Here is an 18,179-nt window from a genome sequence, read left to right as displayed (position 1 = left end):
CACAGGCTTTGCAAGCAACCACCTTTAGCTGCTGAACCATCTTCCCAGCCCCTAATATATATTTACAATGTGTGTTAAAATATAACTGAATTCATCCCAATACACTTTAGGTAAGTGTAGAAATCCTTGTCTTACCTTATCCGGTCAGTGTTGAACTGAACCATTTCATTATTCCTCTTCCAGAAAAGCTTTGGTGGAGGTATAGCTGAGATCTGGCATTCAAATTTCACAGAGTCTCCCTCAAAAACTTTTTTGCTCTGTGGTTTGTAGATAAACATCGGTGCTCTTTTATGTTCCTTTGCTGCATGTTAGCAAGAAATCCAATAAAAAACGATTATGAAGTTAAAGCAAAATATTATGAAATTTGTATGGTGACATGAAAGCTTTAAAAAGCAACAGCAGGATTGGAAAATTTTGCTTTTAGTTCAAAATACGGCCACCCACATTATTATTTTATGATATTCAGAGTTCGTGAATGGTAAGATAATGATTTGTTGAATTTAAAATTTTTTATTTTTATTTATTTATTTGAGAGCTACAGACACAGAGAGAAAGACAGATAGAGGGAGAGAGAGAGAATGGGCACGCCAGGGCTTCCAGCCTCTGCAAACGAACTCCAGACGCGTGCGCCCCCTTGTGCATCTGGCTAACGTGGGACCTGGGGAACCGAGCCTCGAACCGGGGTCCTTAGGCTTCACAGGCAAGCACTTAACCGCTAAGCCATCTCTCCAGCCCGATTTGTTGAATTTATAACCATGTTGTGTTTAAGAATTTTAAGTCATCTCATCATTGGGAAGCAACATGCATAGTGGAAAGAGGACCATACAGTTCGGGTTTGAATTCTGCATCATGGGAACTCTAAGAACATTTACTATTATGTATGAGGCTGTGGGTTGGATCCCCGGCATTATTAAACACCTCTGTGGTTTGAATTCTCTATTATAGGGTGTAACTTAGCCCTAGAGTCTTTCCCTGTCATGCACACAGCTGTGGGTCTCATCCCAGCACTACTAAAAACATCTCTATTGGTTTCACAAGCCACATTCAGTTGGAGAAATTTGCTCAGTTTCTCTGGGCCTCGGATCCATCCTCTGTAACTAGAACTGACAGCAAGCAAGGTAGTGACTAATGAGCCCATCGTGTAAAATAACTGTTTGAGGAACAACTTAGATAATAAATGAAAAGATAACCTTGAAAATGGATAGCACTATACACAGTAATTATTATGACTCCCTGACAGCTAACAAGGGAAAAAAGAAAGGAGAAATTAAGGAATAATACTGTTAACTGGGCTTTTCTGAAAGAGAAAGAAAGAGACTAGATAGATGCCCACCAAGTTCTCAGGCATGTGTGTGTGTGCACGTGTGCATGCATGCGTGTCCCCTCACTATATACCGTAGAGGCAGGAAGATTGCTGTGAGTTTGAGGCCAGCCTGAGACTACATAGCGAATTCCAGGTCAGCCTGGGAGAGAGTGAGACCCTACCTCGGAAAAAAAATAAAATAAAAGAAATTCAGAGGGCTTAAGTGGATTTTCCTGGGCTGGGAAGATGGCTCAGTGGTCAAATATACTTCCTTGCAAAGCCTGCAGTTTCAACGTAAAGCCAGATGCACACAATGGTGCGTGTCTCTGGAGTTCGTTTGCAGAGGTAAGATGCCCTGGCACACCTATATTCATTCTCTCTCTCTCTCTCTCTCTCACACACAAACACAAATAAATAAATATATAAGATAAATAAACCACATTTCCTCCTCAAACTGCTGCATTTGAAGGGTTTCTGGGGAGGCTTACCAAGGACGTCCAGCTGCACGGTGAAGGTGGCCTCCCCGGCCCTGTTTCTGGCCACACATGCGTAAGCGCCTGCGTCTGACGCTCTGACCACTTCAAAGATGAGCGAGTGAAAGCCCTTCTCCGACACTATCATTTTGTGCAGTTCATCCGACTGCACTGGCCTCCCGTTTAGATACCATGACACATCCGGGGCCGGCAGCCCGCTCACCTGCAGACAGAAATGCAGCACTCTTTCCACTCACGTTAACAGCTTACCAGTGACCTGGGTTTGTGTTTGAAGATGGAAAGCAGACAGCAGTGGTCACAGACACTCGCTTGCAGAGCATGATGGCATGGATTCAATTCCCCAGCTCCCATGTACAGCTGTCTGCAAAGTGGTGTGTGTGTCTGGCATTTGTTTGCAGCTGCAAGAAATCCTGGCACACACACACACACACACACACACACACACACACGTCTGCATGTGCATGCACAAATAAATCAATAAAAATTCAAAAAGAAAAACTGGGCATGATGGCTCACACCTTTAATCCCTGCACTCAGGAGACTGAGGTAGAAGGATCACTGTGAGTTCTAGGTCAGCCTGGGTGATAAGGGCCATCATAGAAGGGAGAAAACAGCTATGTGTCCATGTGCATGAGAACAGCCTTGAAGCCCCATAGGAGGTAGTGAAGGAGAACTAGAGAAAAGAGAAGCAAGGACTATGTGCAGCAGGCTGATCAATGCCCTCCAGCCTCCTTCCCCCTGCCTCCTCTTGGAATCCTGTCCTGCCTGGAGACAGAAGTAACCAATCATGCATTGCCAAGGCTCATCAGCATTACTGCGTATGGTTCTTCACTATAAGAAGTGTGAAAGGGCTGGAGAGATGGCTTAGCTGTTAAGTGGCTTGCCTGTGAAGCCTAAGGACCCCAGTTCGATTCTCCAGGGACCATGCAAGCCAGATGCCCAAAGGGGCGCATGCATCTGGAGTTTGTGTGCAGTGGCTGAAGGCCCTGGAGCACCCATTCTCTCTCTCTCTCTCTCTTTCTCTCTCTCTCTCAAATAAATAAGGCAAACATGGCACTAATTGAACATCTTCCCAGACCCTAAGTGGCAGTTCTTGAACTGTCTGTATATGCACCTTGGCAGTAGCTTTCATTGACAAGAAATCTAGAGAAACATCTTATGAGAAATGAAGACAATAAAAATGTAGTCTCAAGGTTGGGGAAATGGCTCAGCGGGTAAAGTGCTTGCCGTGCACACGTGAGGATCTGAATTTGGACCCCCAGTACTCCCTGTACAATGTCAGGCATGGTAGTGTGCACCTATCATCCCAGTGCTGAGGAGGTGCGGACAGGAAACCCCTGGAGCTCACTGGCTAGTTAGTTAGGAGACCTTGTCTCAAATAATAAGGTGAGCAACTGTGGAAGACTCCCGATATTGACCCTGGCTGCACGTGCACCCATACCCAAATGTACACACACACCTGCATGACACAAGTATAGTTGTGCCCTCCCGGGTTCAGGGAACATTGTAGAAGAGGAGAAAAAAAAAAAAAAAAAAGAGCCAGAGGATAAGGAGCACTTTGCATGCTGCCTTCCAGACATGAGTGGCCATTGCACTTATGACCCCACAATGACTGTCGTTATCTGTCCAACACCTGCATAATACTGGGCTTGTCAACATTTCATCATGCATGATGGAGGAGGGAAGAAAAGCAAAATAGACGAGGGACTAACTGGAAAGAAAGGATTCAGACAAGGGAAGGAGGACAAAAGAAGTTAATGGGACGGGATACAGTATATACATGAATGAAAATTGTCAATAAAAACACATATTTTTTAAAGTGTAGTCTCTGAGCTGGGAGAAGGACTCAGTGGTTAAAGGTACTTCCTTCTAAAACAGATTGGTTCAGAGTCAGTTCCTCAGTACCCACGTAACCCTCTAAAGCCAGATGCACAAAGTGGCCTATGCATCTGGAGTTCATCTGCAGCGGCAAGAGACCCTGATGCACCCAGACTCTCTCTCCTTCAAAATAAATTAAGAGAGCCAGGCGTAGTGGCGCACACCTTTAATCCCAGCACTCGGGAGGCAGAGGTAGGAGGATTGCCGTGAGTTCGAGGCCAGCGTGAGACTCCATAGTGGATTCCAGGTCAGCCTGGGCTAGAGTGAGACCCTACTTCAAAAAACCAAAATAATAATAATAAAAGTAAATAAATAAATTAAAAAATCTTCTTTTAAAATGTGGCCTCTTCTAAAGAGCTGTTTTAGCTGAAGAGAAAGCACTGTGTCCTTCATTGGTTGATGGAGAATTAGGTGCACAGAGACACCTTACTGTTGCGACACCTTCACTAGCAGTAAGCATTATTCATTTCTATTTACTCGGTTCATCCTCATAATTTTATAAGGTAAATATTAGTTGTTATTCCCACTTTACAAATGTGGAGACAATAGTACAGAGAGGATAATGACCTGTCTAAGTTTACACAGCTACAAAGTGGCAGAGCCAAGATTTGAAATTGTGTCAACCTAGCTCCAGAATTTGTATTCTTAGCTCATTTTGCACAATACTTTTCAAGTTGTGCAACAAGCTATAAAGCAGAAAGAGGCCATTTCCCCAAACTTAGTATCCCAGTGTCCCTGTTCCCCCTTCCCCAACATTTAAAACCACTTCTCTTACTTTGAAGTCCATTCTACAGAATCTTCCTTCCTCAATGGACATGTTCTCTGGCACTTGAATGAAACGTGGTGGGTAGAATTTCTCCTGGATTGCATCCTGGTCATTGGCATCTGCACTTGAGGATGACCTGCTTCTACAAAAAAAAAAAATAATTTAATAATAATTGTGCATAAATGCCATTGCTTTTCCTTTCCCACAATACACTCTGGCCATTACATTAGAAAGCCCATAGCCTATTGCTTGGTCTGATGGTAACAATGGAGACAGGCTTTGGGGATGTATTTATCTGTGGCATGTTTGATGACCACTAAAGAATGTCGCAATTTAGCTGGGTGTGGTGGCACATGCCTTTAATCCCAGCACTCAGGAGGCAGAGGTAGGAGGATTGCTATGAGTTCAAGGCCAGCTTGAGACTACATAGTGAATTATTGGTTAACCTGGACTGGAGTGAGACCCTACCTTGAAACAAACAAAAAAATAACTAAAATAAAGAAAGAAAGAAAGAAAGAGAGAAAGAAAAAAAAGGAAAAAGAAAAATAAAAAAAAAAAGAAATAGTAGCATTTTAGATGAGACATCTCTATCACACCTTCCAAGGCTTAGGGACCATTATGGAAGAGGTGGCAGAAAGAATATAAGGGCCAAAGGATGGGGAAGAGTGCTGTGGAGTGCTGTCTTCCAGACACAAAGTGGCCACTGCATTCATGACCTCACAGTGGCTGTCCTTGCCTGTGCAAGGCCTACTAGTTCTCGTAGAGAGTGGAGGAGGGAAAAAATGATGACATCAAAATAGAAGAGGGACTGGTTTGAAAGAAGAGGCAGTTCAGTGGAGGAGGAAAGGGGTAAGGGGGCAAAGGAGGGTGATGGGAGGTGTGTATGTATGCAGGTTGTCAATAAATTTATCAAAAATATTTTAAGCTGATAAAATGTAGCAATTTAGAAACATCTGTTACAAATTGTGCAACTCTTTATTTTTTTAATTTAAAAAATATTTTATTTATTTGAGAGAGAAAAAGGGAGAGAGAGGGAGAGAGAGAGAGAGAGAGAGAATGGGTGCACCAGGGCCTCTAGCCACTGCAAACTCCAGATGCATGCACCCCTTTGTGCATCTGGCTTCTGTGGGTCCTGGAGAGTCAAACTGGGATCCTTTGGCTTTTCAGGCAAACGCCTTACTCACTAAGCCATCTCTCCAGCCCAACTCTTTTTATTTTTATTTTTGGTTGTTTGGGTAGGATCTCACTCTAGCCCAGGCTGACCTGAAATTCACTATGTAGTTTTGTCATGCTGGCTTCACTAGGTAACTTTTCTTTTTCAATGTGTACCCACTATTAGAACTGGATTTCCCTTATCATGAAAAAGTTGTTTAACATAGATATGTAGTCCTGATTTATTTGGCTAAAATGTTTTAAAAGCTTCTGAGATAGCTCTCATAATTAACATAACATTTTTGGTCATATCTTTGATATTGGAAAGTTTACACTGTGTTTTTAAAGAGGTAATATAGTCAACTTTGAGATCACATATAAAATATTACATTTTTAGAGCTGGAGAGTTTGCTTAGTGGTTAAGGCCCTTGTCTGTAAAGCCAAAGGGCCCAGTTTTGATTTCCCAGGGCCTACATAAGCCAAATGCATAAGGTGGTGCATGTATCTAGAGTTCATTTGCAGTAGCTGAAGGCCCTGGTGCATCCATATTCTCTTTCTTTCTGTCTGTTACTTTCTCTCTCTGAAATACATAAAATTTTTAAAAATTACATTTTTCGTGGAAAATATTTCAGGTAGCAAAATACATGCTTCTTTTCAAATTAAAAATAATTTGACCTGCCGGGCATGGTGGTGCACACCTTTAATCCCAGCACTTGGGAGGCAGAGGTAGGAAGATCACCGTGAGTTTGAGGCCACCCTGAGACTACATAGTGAGTTCCAGGTCAGCCTGGACTAGAGTGAGTCCCTACCTTGAAAAGCAAAATAATAATAATAATAATAATAATAATAATAATAATTTTACCTTACTTGGGATGTAGGAACTTGCAGCCGTGCATGTTCTGAGTTATGCTGCTTGAAGTGAAAACAAAGTAAGAATGTTAGCATGAGACTGTTACTATCCAATGATGCAGAATTTAGTAGTTGAAAGGCTTATTTCTCTACCGGTTGTAGTCTTATAGTTATGGTTAGGTTAGGATAACCATCACTGAACATAGAGAAAACAGGGGTTTGGAAAATGGCTTAGACGTTAAAGGTGCTTCCTTGCAAAGCCTGATGGCCCTGGTTCAATTCCCCAGTACCCATATAAAGCCAGGTGCACAAAGTGGTGCATATATTTGGAATTTTTTTTTTTTTTTGCAACAGCAAAAGGCTCTGCTATGCCCATGTTCATTCTTTCTTGCTCTCCTCAAAATTAAATAAAAAATATTTGTTAAAATAAAGCAAATAGTACCTACAACTTCTCTAGCAAGAATCTCCAGAATTCAGAGGACAGTTTCACAGGTACTATTTAGGAAAATTAGCTGGGCTTGTAACCAACTGATGGTGGCTCATGTTTCAGATGGCAAATTTGTGACAAAGGTTGGTGCGTCCCCTGGTATATTTGAAACATAGTACAGGCTGTCCTTTAGCAAAACAGGAATAGACATGAAGTCACTTGTGCTGACAGTAGACAGGGGGTGTTATGCTTACTGCTCAAAACTGGCACCAACAGCAGTGAACACGTATTAATTAGAATGGAAACTACTTCTCCTTTTAGCTCATGGCTCACGATCCTGTTGGATATCACTAGAGATTTGGATAGAGTGGTTAAAAACCTTGAAAAAGCATCAATTATTTTCTGTTCAATAAAAGCATATTGACCTCTTACGATTTATATCAGAGTAGCAGAAAGTTACTTCTAGTTGAAAACAAAAGCAGGGATTGATGAAAAGTATGAGTAAATATTTAGTGCATATTTTGTGTAAATATTGCTATTCTTGGCCCAGTGGAAATACAAAAGTGGAAAATACAGTCTTGGTACAAATATGTATGGTACATCTGTATAGGAACACAGAAAATCTGAGTACAAAAATTTTATTTTAGAGCCGGGCATGGTGATGCACACCTTTAATCCCACCACTCAGGAGGCAGATGTAGGTGGATCCCTGTGAGTGAGTTTGAGGCCAGCCTGAGACTACATAGTGTATTCCATGTTAGTGTGGGCTAGACTGAGACCCTACCTCACAAAATCAAAAAAAAAAAAAAAAAAGAAAAAGAAAGAAATTTATTTTGGTATGAATCTCTTCAACCAATATGTTTTGCCATTTTAGAATAAGCCTGAGGCTAGGGAGATGGCTTAGTGGTTAAAGTTGCTTGCTTGCAAAGCGTACTGGCCTGGGTTCAAATCTGAAGCCACCTACCTAAAGCTGGATGAGCATTCATTTGTAGCAGCAAATGACACTGGCATACCCACCCACATGTGCACAAATAAATAAAAGTTCATAAATTAACAATTTTTGGATAGCTTTAAGATTCTTTAAATTAAATATCAAAGCAACTCACCCATTCATCTATTTATAATTTTCAAAATTAATCTAAAACTAAACTAAAAAACTCAAAATATTCAAGTTAAGTGCTTACTTTAGTTTTAATATATTCATAGATGGGACATTTTAGTTATAGCATAATTTGATGACACTTGTATTATTTAGGTATAATGTTTTGAGTGCAGAGAACAATCAGATTACCTTTTCTTGATTTGTTATGATGTTTCTTTTGCTATTTTTTTCCCTGGTACTATTATCTTCATTTTACTGGTTTTAAACAATGAAATGAGGGGCTGGGGAATAGCTCAGTGGTTAAAGGTGCTTGCCTGCTAGAATGGGTTCAGTTTCCCAGCCACTCACTGGATGCAAAAAGTAGTGTAAATGTCTCATGTTCATTTGTAGCAGGATGAGACCCTAGCATGTGATTCCCCCTGACACACACAAATAAATAATAAAAAGAGAATGAATGAGAAAAACTATCAACCTTTGTCTTTGAAATTATATACTGCGCATTTATAATATTAACTGTCCCTCCTCATAGAGATGGAATTGAATCTATTTTTGCTGTAGTTTCCTGAACCTTGTCCAGAGTCCAGGACAGCCCATGATCTGTGAACACTTGTTGAAGGAATGAATGAGCTGTTAGCTCACCCAAAAGAAATTCAGGTTGTATCTTTGGTGTCTACAGTCTAGTTCTGGCTCCATCAGAACCTGCTGCAACCTTTTTGGTAGATCTACCTGCATTTAATAGAATTGACTTTTCTTGTTGCTTGGTTCTTCTTTTAAATTTTTTGTATTTTTTTTAAGAGAGAGAGAGAGAGAATGAGAAGTGCCACACCAGGGCCTTCAACCACTGCATTCAAACTCTAGACACATGTGCCACACATATGCACATGTGTTTTCATAACCTTGTACATCTGACTTACATGGGATCTGGAAAGTTGAACATGGGGGCTTCACAGACAAGCATCTTAACCACTAAGCCATCTCCCTAGCCCTTGTTGCTTGTTTTTTTTAGGAAGGGTCTCACTTTGGCCCAGGCTAGCCTCTAATTGCCAGAGATCCTCATACCTCAGCCTCCCGCATGCTAGGTTTAAAAGTATGTGCCACCACACTCAGCTGCATTTAACGAACAAAAATATAATATAATATAATTTATTTATTTGCAAGAAGATATAGATAGAGAGCTAGAGAGAGTGTGTGTAGGTGCACTAGGACCTGTAGCCACTACAAATGAACCATTTTGTGCATCTTATTGGGGAAGCGAACCCAGGTTGTTTGGCTTTGCAAGCAAACACCTTAACCTCTGAGCTAGCTCTCCAGGCCACAAATAAAAATCTTATTTTCAGCTTTCTGTATTTGGCAGTTTGAGTTCCCAGCTTCATCTCTGTGGCTCAGCTTCTTATTGACTGTGAGAGGGGAATGACAGGTAATCACAGAAGGAAGACAAAATAAGTCATCTCTCACTATGTTTCTCTTTGGGTGAAGTCACTTGTTTAAAGCTAAACTGGTCAGAGACATGCCTGTACATTATTCATTTTATGCCCTCCATAAAGCTAATCTCTTCTTGGAAAACATGCGTTTGTTAATCTGAGAGACATTGCTCATAAGAGGTTTTGTTTGTTTCCCAGGAAGCACTGTTAAATTTAGGAACATGACAAAATGAACAGGATGTTCCACTCATCACACAAGTTCATGTAAATCACTGATATGATTGACAGCTCATGATAAAAAGTTATTACGTGGGTAGTGTTTGAACTTCTATGTCTCTAAAGCTTCCCAACACAAATTCTCTAACCTTTAAGTATCTAAATAAAAAGCAATACCATTAATCTTTTGGCATTTTGAAATACCAGAAAATTGGTTAAGATTTTACTGACACACACACCACCTGTCATAGTAGTAATATACCTATTGGAAAAAGGCAGTGACTGACTTCTTTTGCTAATGCAATTTAGAAACACAGACACTTAAAGATTACAAAAAATAGAAGTGCTCCAAGCCAGACGCGTGCCAGTCACATAGGAGGCTGAAGCAGGAGGATAGTTTGAGCCAGTGTGAGGGCACCCGGGGCAACAGAATGAAGCCCTGTCTGAAAAAGAAAAAACCCACCAAGGCACACATTCCCATCATTTTAGTTTACCTGTGGCAGATCTGGGGCGTCACTGTTCTGAGCCTGAAATACAGCCGCTGCCGTCTGTGGTCCCAACAGTCTGCGGGCCATCTTCTCCTCGTAGGTCAGCCGCTGGAACACAGAGGTGACAGTTCAGAAAAGGTGTTGGAACAGAAAGATCTTAAAGCTATCACTTTAAGTCAGACCTGCAAAGTATACTCTGTCTTAAAATACCTTCGACAGTTATTAAAGAACCTTTTCTTCTACTCAAAGCGTTTGCCTTCCCTCTGTGTGTGTGTGTGTGTGTGTGCGTGCGTGCGTGCGCACGCCACTTCTCTCATCTATAGTAGAATCTCCTTTGAGATCTTTTAATTTAATTAATTTATTTATTTATTTGAGCGAGAGAAAGAGGCAGAGATTGAGAGAGGGAGAGAGAGAGAGAGAGAGAGAGAGAGAGTGCCAGGGCCTCCAGCTACTGTAACCAAACTCCAGAATCGTGCGTCCTCTTGTGCATCTGGCTTAGGTAGGTCCTGGAGAATTGAACCGATGTCCTGTGACTTTGCAGGCAAACGTCTTAACCACTAATCCGTCTCTCCAGCCCTTCTCTTGAGATTTTTTTGATCCCAGGAAAAGCAGGCCTAATCACATATTTTTAAAGTCTGTTTTTTTAAAAAATTTATTTATTTGAGAGCGACAGACACAGAGAGAAAGACAGAGAGAGGGAGAGAGAGAGAATGGGCATGCCAGGGCTTCCAGCCTCTGCAAATGAACTCCAGACGCGTGCGCCCCCTTGTGCATCTGGCTAACGTGGGACCTGGGGAACCGAGCCTCGAACCGGGGTCCTTAGGCTTCACAGGCAAGCGCTTAACCGCTAAGCCATCTCTCCAGCCCATCACATTTCTTTTGTAAAAAAAATTTACTTAATGTATTTGCTTCTTGCTACAGAAAACAAACATCAGGTGCTTGCATCATTTGTTTTCAACTGGCTTACATGTGTAGTTTGGGATTGAACCTGGATCTGCAGGCTTTGAAAGGAAATGCCTTTAACCACTGAGCAATCTTCCCAGCCCCATAATCACCTTTTTTGTTTTGTTTTGTTTTTCAAGGTAGGGTCTCGCTCTGGCCCAGGCTGACCTCAAACTCACAGCGATCCTCCTACCTCAGCCTCCGGAGTGCTGGGATTAAAGGTGTGCGCCACCATGCCTGGCTCATAATCACCTTTTGACAAGGCTCTTCCTAGTAAGGAGAAATTTCATCCTCTTTGTTCTGCATGTACTGACCTCTGTTTTTGAATATGGTACTGCACTTAATATCAGCAATACTTTTGCTAAAAATCCCTGCAAAACTGCCGACAAGCACTGTTGATTGAGAGCAGTGAGCCTGACGTGCTAAATGCATACAAGGCTGTTTCAAAGATAAGTAATGGGGTAGTAAAACTACATGGTAATTATAGCTATTATTTCTTTTTCTCTCAGTATTATACACCAAAGTGCACAAAAAGTTCTACTGACAATATTTCCTATTTGTTACTTGGTCATCAGACATTTTTATAGGAGAGCAAAATTTATTTATTTTCTTTTCTATAGTTTTGTTTTTATGAGACAAGATCTCATGTAGCCCAGGCTGACCTTGAACTCACCGTATAGCCAAGGTTAACTGCCAACTTCTGAGACTTCTGCTTCTACCTCCTCCTCCTGCCACCAAGTGCTCGGGTTATAGGCCTATGCCATCCCATCTGGTTCATGAGAAGGTGATATTTGGCGGGAAATTTTTATTACATCAGTTTGAATGATGTTTTTCATTGGTTTCATTATTTTCCTACTGAAAAACCAATAATGTAGACTAGCACACAAATGCCCCTCCTCTTTTTTAAAGAAAAGTAATTCTGGGATTGGAAAGACGGGTCAGCAGTTAAGGCACTTGCTTGCAAAGCCTAATGACCTGGGTTCAATTCCCCAGTACCCATGTAAAGCCACATGCACAAAGTGGCACATGCATCTGGAGTTCATTGGCAGTGGCTAGAGACCCTGGCATGCCCATTTTCTCTCTCTCTCTCCCCTTGCAAATAAATAAATAACAATAACAATAACTTTTGAACAAAGGTGGTTCTGTTCCTAGCTGCTTATATGGACATTGGTCCGTTAGACAGAAGTGTTTTCTTTTCTTTCTGTGGTGATGGGGATCAAACTCAAGGTCTTGCATTTACTAGGCAAGTGGGATGCTACTGGTCCATATCCTTAGCCTCAGACCTTTCTTATCAGAATTAGACAACTCCTAGAAATCCGAATTGGCCTTGTATACAAAATAGCTTGCCTACTTGATTTCCATTATGAAGAAGGGTGTCCTTGCATTTCAGCTTTCTCTCCAAGTCTTGGATCAGAGCCTCTTTGGATCCTTGGATTTCATGGTCAGGAGTCCTGGGTGTGGCCTTGGCACTTGCACTTGGCGATGGGTTGGCATTTACAGGTTGACCAACTGAAGATGGCTGATAGCTTTACAAAGGGGGAAAAATGATTTTCAAATTAAAATAAAAATAGAACTGACTTCATTCTACAAGCCAGCTGCAGACACACTGAGTTTACAGCTTGGAATTACTAGTAGCCCTGAGAGCCATCCAGGAGTTTACAAGAATGGGTACTGCCTGGGTTACATGGCAGAGGAAGAATGTAGATATAAGGAAAGGAGAATGAAAAAAACCTTCTGTGAAGATCATCCGTAGAGAATGTGAGAATGAGCCTGACCAATGGGCAGCTTGAGAGTCCTGCCAGTCTTAGAACTGAATTTCTCGCTTGGTGGGTGGGTGGGTGGTAAGCAGTGGCATGCATGAGCTGACTCACCTGGACTTGAATGAGCTGATATTTAGAATCTCTTCTTAGCTACCTGTGATCACAAATTATGGTTTGCAGTTGGTAGTTATGGAAGTTTCATATCAGGAAAATTGGCAAATGATCACTTTTTTTTTTTTCTTCTTCTTCTAAAGCCAAATGTTAGATGCTGGCCAGCACACCACCATCTCTCATGAATATTCCATCCCTTTGAACAGACTCTACCACTTCCACAGGCTCTGGCTTTCCTATTAATTTCCAGTTCCTGTTAATTTTATATTCAAGAAAATCCAAGTATCACACCACATAACAAGTAATGTTTGAAGTCATGACAGTTTCTTCAACATTGCCAAACTGAGCTTTTTGAGAGCAAGAAAGGGATCCTTAGAGGAAGATGGAAAATGAAATGTAACTGACGAAAAGGGATTTAGAAAAATCTTACACATTAGAAAAGCATTTGAAGAGTTTAAGTGCTTATTTCAAATTTTCCTAAACTTTGTTCTAAGGTATTCTTGCCTCTTTCCACATCTCTCCACAGACGTTGATGGAAAGCAGGGGCAGCAACAAGAGGGTGCTGTAAGTTTAGATCTATTTACTAAGACTCCAGAGTGTTTTATTCTGTTATAACCTCGTTTATTTATTTAGAACTCCACCTGGGGAGGTTTACATCAGTCTTATTACTATGAGGAAACTGACCACTGTCCTAGTGAGCATTTTATGATGCCACAATAAATGTTCCCTAGTTATCCATGTATGAGACAGCCTTGTCTGTTCTTGCTCACAATGTTCCCGTCCACATATATTCAGGGATCAGTGAAAGGGTTTGTGAGCTAAGAGGAAACAAAGCTCCTCTGAGTGGTGGCTTTTGGTGGCTTGACTGAACTTGGTTGGAATCCCAGTGTAGATTGTAGACATAGGGACCCTGCATATCCACTAACACAAAGCATGGGTGGTTCTGTCCATTGAGTAAGTGGATGCTTTGACTGTAAAAACCTGATAGTCCACATTCCCCTTACATTTCAGGTCTCTGGATTTCCTTGTGATATTAATCCTTAGCTAAATTCCAATTTGTTCCATTAATTAAGTAAAGAGCCGAAACAAGTGTTTAAATAAACAGATCGAATTGCTGGCCCAAAGTGACAAAATTTCCTGGGACCTATGATCTCATATATCTCCTTTATGAAATGATAATAGCCTATTATGATCATCATCTTTATGAAGGTCACACATGCTCATTAAAGAGGTGTAGAAACAGATAATTTGATTTCCATTATTTAACATACAAATCCAGAGGTATTATTACTGATAGCTAACCCTGAAATCACAGGTATATGTGTTATCTCAGTTTCTGAGCTCAGTGAATGATCTCAGAATCCTTACTTAAGCAGGCAGGTATATTAGATAGGATACCTGCTCTTACTTATAAACTAATTTTATAGTTGTACTATGCTTTATAGGTCTTGTTTTCCTATTATTGACTTTCTTTTCTTTTTTCTTTTTGAGGTGAGGTCTCGCTTTAGCTCAGTCAGACCTGGAATTCACTATGTATACTCAGGCTGTCCTCAAACTCACAGCAATCCTCTTACTTCTGCCTCCCAAGTGCTGGGATTAAAGCAGTGAGCTGCTACACCTGGCCTTTTTTATTTTTTTAAATTATCTATTTGTAAGCAGAGAGATAAAAAGAGAGACAGCATGAGAGAGCAATAGAATGGGTGTGCCAGGGCTTCTTGCCTCTGCAAACAAACTCCAGATTCATGTACCACTCTGTGCATCTGGCTTTATGTGGGTACTAGGGACTTAAACCCAGGCCTTTAGGCTTTGCAACTTTTAACCATATCTCCAGTCCTTTATTTTTTTATTTATTTGCAAGGAGAGAGAGAGGAGGGGGGGAGGGAGTGTGTCTGTGTGTGTATCATTGACTACATTATTAATTTTGCCACAGGTCAGAAAACTGGATCACCAAGCAGGTTAAGCATTTGCTGAAAGTCACATAGCAAGTTCTTTAGAAGGAGTCACTAGAATTAAAGTTCCCTTCAATTTCCACTGTGTGGCTTGACCAACTGAATAAAACATTTGCTAGATGAATGCAAAGTTAAAGAAAGCTTTCAAACTTCCTTAGGTCAGAATGAAAATGGTTCCTTAGGAAGACAGCCAACTTGAGCCCAACTTAACGATGCAGGAATTACAGACAAATGTTCATGGCTCTTGACCCCAAGGCTAGGCTCCAAACAGGTATCAAGCAGCCATGGGGGGATTAAAAGAGTTCTCTACAGTTGTTGAAGTGTATCAGCTAAAGCTTGGCCTTTGATCTCTGGTCTGGGGACCTCCTAGGCCTTCTCTCTTTTTTCCTATTTTGCCTTCAGTCTTCTCTTCTTAGTTCTGCACAGAGCTAGGTACATGGTTGAGGCTGTGTGTGTGAATATCTGTTTAATAATTTTCTTTTCTGGAATAGGGGTAACAGAATTTTACTGGGGAAATATTAGCTAAGAGTAAGATGTTTTATATTTAAATTGCTTATATAAGATACTTGGGGCTGGGCGTGTTGACATACACCTTTAATCCCAGCATTCAGGAGGCAGAGGTAGGAGGATCACTGTGAATTCCATGCCATCCTGAAATTACATAGTGAACTCCAGGTTAGCCTGAGCTAGAGTGAGATATTACCTTGAACCTCCCCCCCCACAAAAAAAAAAAAAAGAAAAAGAAAAGAAATTTGGGACTCTAAAAGGATGGATTCAGTGAAGGGGGAATTTGGGAGGGAGTTATGATCATGATATGTTGCTTATATTTATGGAATTTGTCAATAGAATAGTTAAGCGAAATTTGGAAATAGTAGAAAATGATCACCTGAAGTAAATGTAACCAAGAAAGATATAATGGCCAGGCATAGTAGTGCATGCCTTTAGTCCCAGAGGGATTGCTGTGAGTTCTAGGTTAGCCTGGGCTAGAATGAGACCCTACCTTCAAAAAACAACAACAACAACAAAAAAAAAAAACCCAGAAAAAAGAAAGCTATCATGAGATTTAGGAAGGGAAGTGGGACTCTGAATTCTTGAAGGCATTCTTTAAAAATATTAATCAAGACCACAGCAATGACAATTTCTAGGTCTAGAGCGGTTGATGATCAGACATTTCAAATAGTTCAACCTACAGGATTCTAGCAGGTTTCTAAGCATCCTGAGTTTGACTTTTAAAAGTAGGGACTTAGGTTTCTCTGCATGTTGGCTTTCTGTGGTCAGATCAACTTGTTTTCTGGAATTATTACCAATAACAGAATTTCTAGAAAAACTAGCTTAGTTACTTCAGTCACTGAATGTGTTCATTATTTCCACTTCAGATGTCATAAGCACCAGGACTGGATCTCTGCTTTTTATATAAACTAAGATTTCTGCACACTGCTTTGTGGGCCCTTTCCCCCTCCCCTATCTAATATCAGAGAAGTCTCTAGAGAAGACAGAAAAGTTAGCAGGAGTTTCAGTGAATGTGCCAGGAAGCCTGCAGCAAGGCATTTTCCATGAGACAGTTTCTGAGATACCTCGGACTTAATTCTCTGAGGTTTCTACCAGCCAAGAAGTAAGAAATCTGATAGCGCTCAGTGTGCTTAAGCACAAAGTATTCGGTTCATGTTTTAAAAAAAGCACATCACTGTGTTGTCCCTTTTCATATCAAATTCTTCCAGGACAGTCTTGGGGCTGTGAAAATGGTTATGTGCTTGCATAAGGCTCCAGGTGTCTTCTCCTGGACTTAGATCAGCCAGCAAGACTAAATAAGTTATGGTTTCAACTATCAGAGTAAACCTTAAGATCACAAGCTTCCATCTATTCAAACCTTCCTTCCAGTCATAATAAGAATGAGTCATCCATGTGAATGTCTGAATCCTAGATTTTTTTTTTAAACGTTAATTTTAAAGTATCTTAGCCAAGTGGATATGTAGGATTAGAGGGGGATATTGGTGGGAAGAAAAGACTAAATGAAGAAGAAACGTAATAGCCCTTGCTTATGTGAGAGGAAATCCTGGTTGAAGCAGAACAGACAGGTGTCCTTCATCTCAGCGGGGCCTGGCTCGGAGGAATTCAATTTACAGCAAGAAGAACTTCGTTTAGAGCCAAGCTAGAATGTCGCTGTTTGTGGTATGTTAGAAATCTGTCTTTTTTTTTTTTTTTTCTTCTGAAGGTGAAAAGTGATCGGTAAGAGATTGTTGTGGGGCAATAGGTCATTTGAATTTAGCTGAGTCTGGATGCTGGAGAATAGGTGAGATAACCTCTTAACTGCCAGCACCTTGCTCAGCGTGTTCCAGGAGGTCTATGGATCAAGGCTGTAAAACCCACACTGTCTTTTTACATGGTAAAGAACGAACCCACTGCACACCCCCAAAACCCTCTAAGACAAGCTCATTGCTTGTCTTCACTTACTTGGAGTCCGCAGTGGAAGGGACTTTACTGCTACTGTAGTCGGGGTGTGATGGCAATATGGAGCTGAGGAAGCTGGCCGGGGACTGGTTATAGGTGGCAGAAATCCTCTGGCCTGGGTTGGAGCCGGTGAGCTGCTGGGAGGCAGGGTAGGCAGAGGAAGACATGGTGATGTGAGAACTCACTGTGGAGGAGGCTGAGAACCGCTGCTCTGTACATGGACGCGGCTGGATGGTGATGGAGGACTGTTTGGTTTGTGGGGAGAAGCTGGAGGTCTTCGGTCCAGGGGGCTGCAGTCTGGAGCCACATGGGTTTTGGGACTGAATGAAGTGTTTTGGACGTTCGTAGTTAAACATGCTTAGCTCGTGTATGGAAGGTGAAGGCAGGGTATCACTGTAACTATTTGTTCCTGGAAAGGCAGGGTCCCGAAGATCAGGCTGCAAGGCTGGTCGCAAGAAATCAGAAGCAAACTTGGTTTTTCCCTGGTGGCTGAGGTCTTGAGAACCCTGGGCTCCTGGTTTTGGTGGAGTGGGTGTCTCTTGAAGAATGTTGTTCCTTCAAAAGAAGAAAATAATTAACTACAATTTTATTTGTTTAAACTATATTATGTGACATTAAAAACTAAGCTTATGGGCTGGAGGGGTGGTTTAGTGGTTAGGGTGTTTGCCTATAAAACCAAAGGACCCAGGTTTGATTCTCTAGGTCCCACGTTAGCCAGATGCACAAGGTGGCACATGTGTCTGGAGTTCGTTTACAGTGGCTGGAGGCCCTGGTGCGCCTGTTCTCTCTCTCTCTCTCTCTCCCTCTTTCTCTGTGTCAAATAAATAAATAAAAATGAAAAATATTTTTAAAAATAAGCTTATATGCTTTTAA

At 41.3% G+C, this 18,179-nt stretch overlaps 1 protein-coding gene across 2 annotated transcripts in view; it reads right to left on the bottom strand.

The window, feature by feature from the left end:
• The window catches only part of Myot (myotilin), a 33,906-nt gene that overhangs the window by 3,136 nt on the left and 12,591 nt on the right, over window positions 1-18,179 (bottom strand). For both annotated transcript variants that reach the window (XM_045152722.1, XM_004665094.2), the window contains exons 2-8: window positions 17,310-17,861; window positions 12,390-12,564; window positions 10,103-10,204; window positions 6,456-6,505; window positions 4,451-4,583; window positions 1,792-1,999; window positions 136-301 (exon numbers count right to left, since the gene is read on the bottom strand). In XM_045152722.1, coding sequence (XP_045008657.1) covers window positions 136-301; window positions 1,792-1,999; window positions 4,451-4,583; window positions 6,456-6,505; window positions 10,103-10,204; window positions 12,390-12,564; window positions 17,310-17,861 — 1,386 coding nt within the window. The remainder of the gene's footprint in view (window positions 1-135; window positions 302-1,791; window positions 2,000-4,450; window positions 4,584-6,455; window positions 6,506-10,102; window positions 10,205-12,389; window positions 12,565-17,309; window positions 17,862-18,179) is intronic.

The sequence above is a fragment of the Jaculus jaculus genome, chromosome 6 (genome assembly GCF_020740685.1).
Source record: "Jaculus jaculus isolate mJacJac1 chromosome 6, mJacJac1.mat.Y.cur, whole genome shotgun sequence".
Taxonomy (NCBI): domain Eukaryota; kingdom Metazoa; phylum Chordata; class Mammalia; order Rodentia; family Dipodidae; genus Jaculus; species Jaculus jaculus.
The sequence above is the reverse complement of the archived record's forward strand: the minus strand, read 5'-3'. Positions and strand labels throughout refer to the sequence as shown.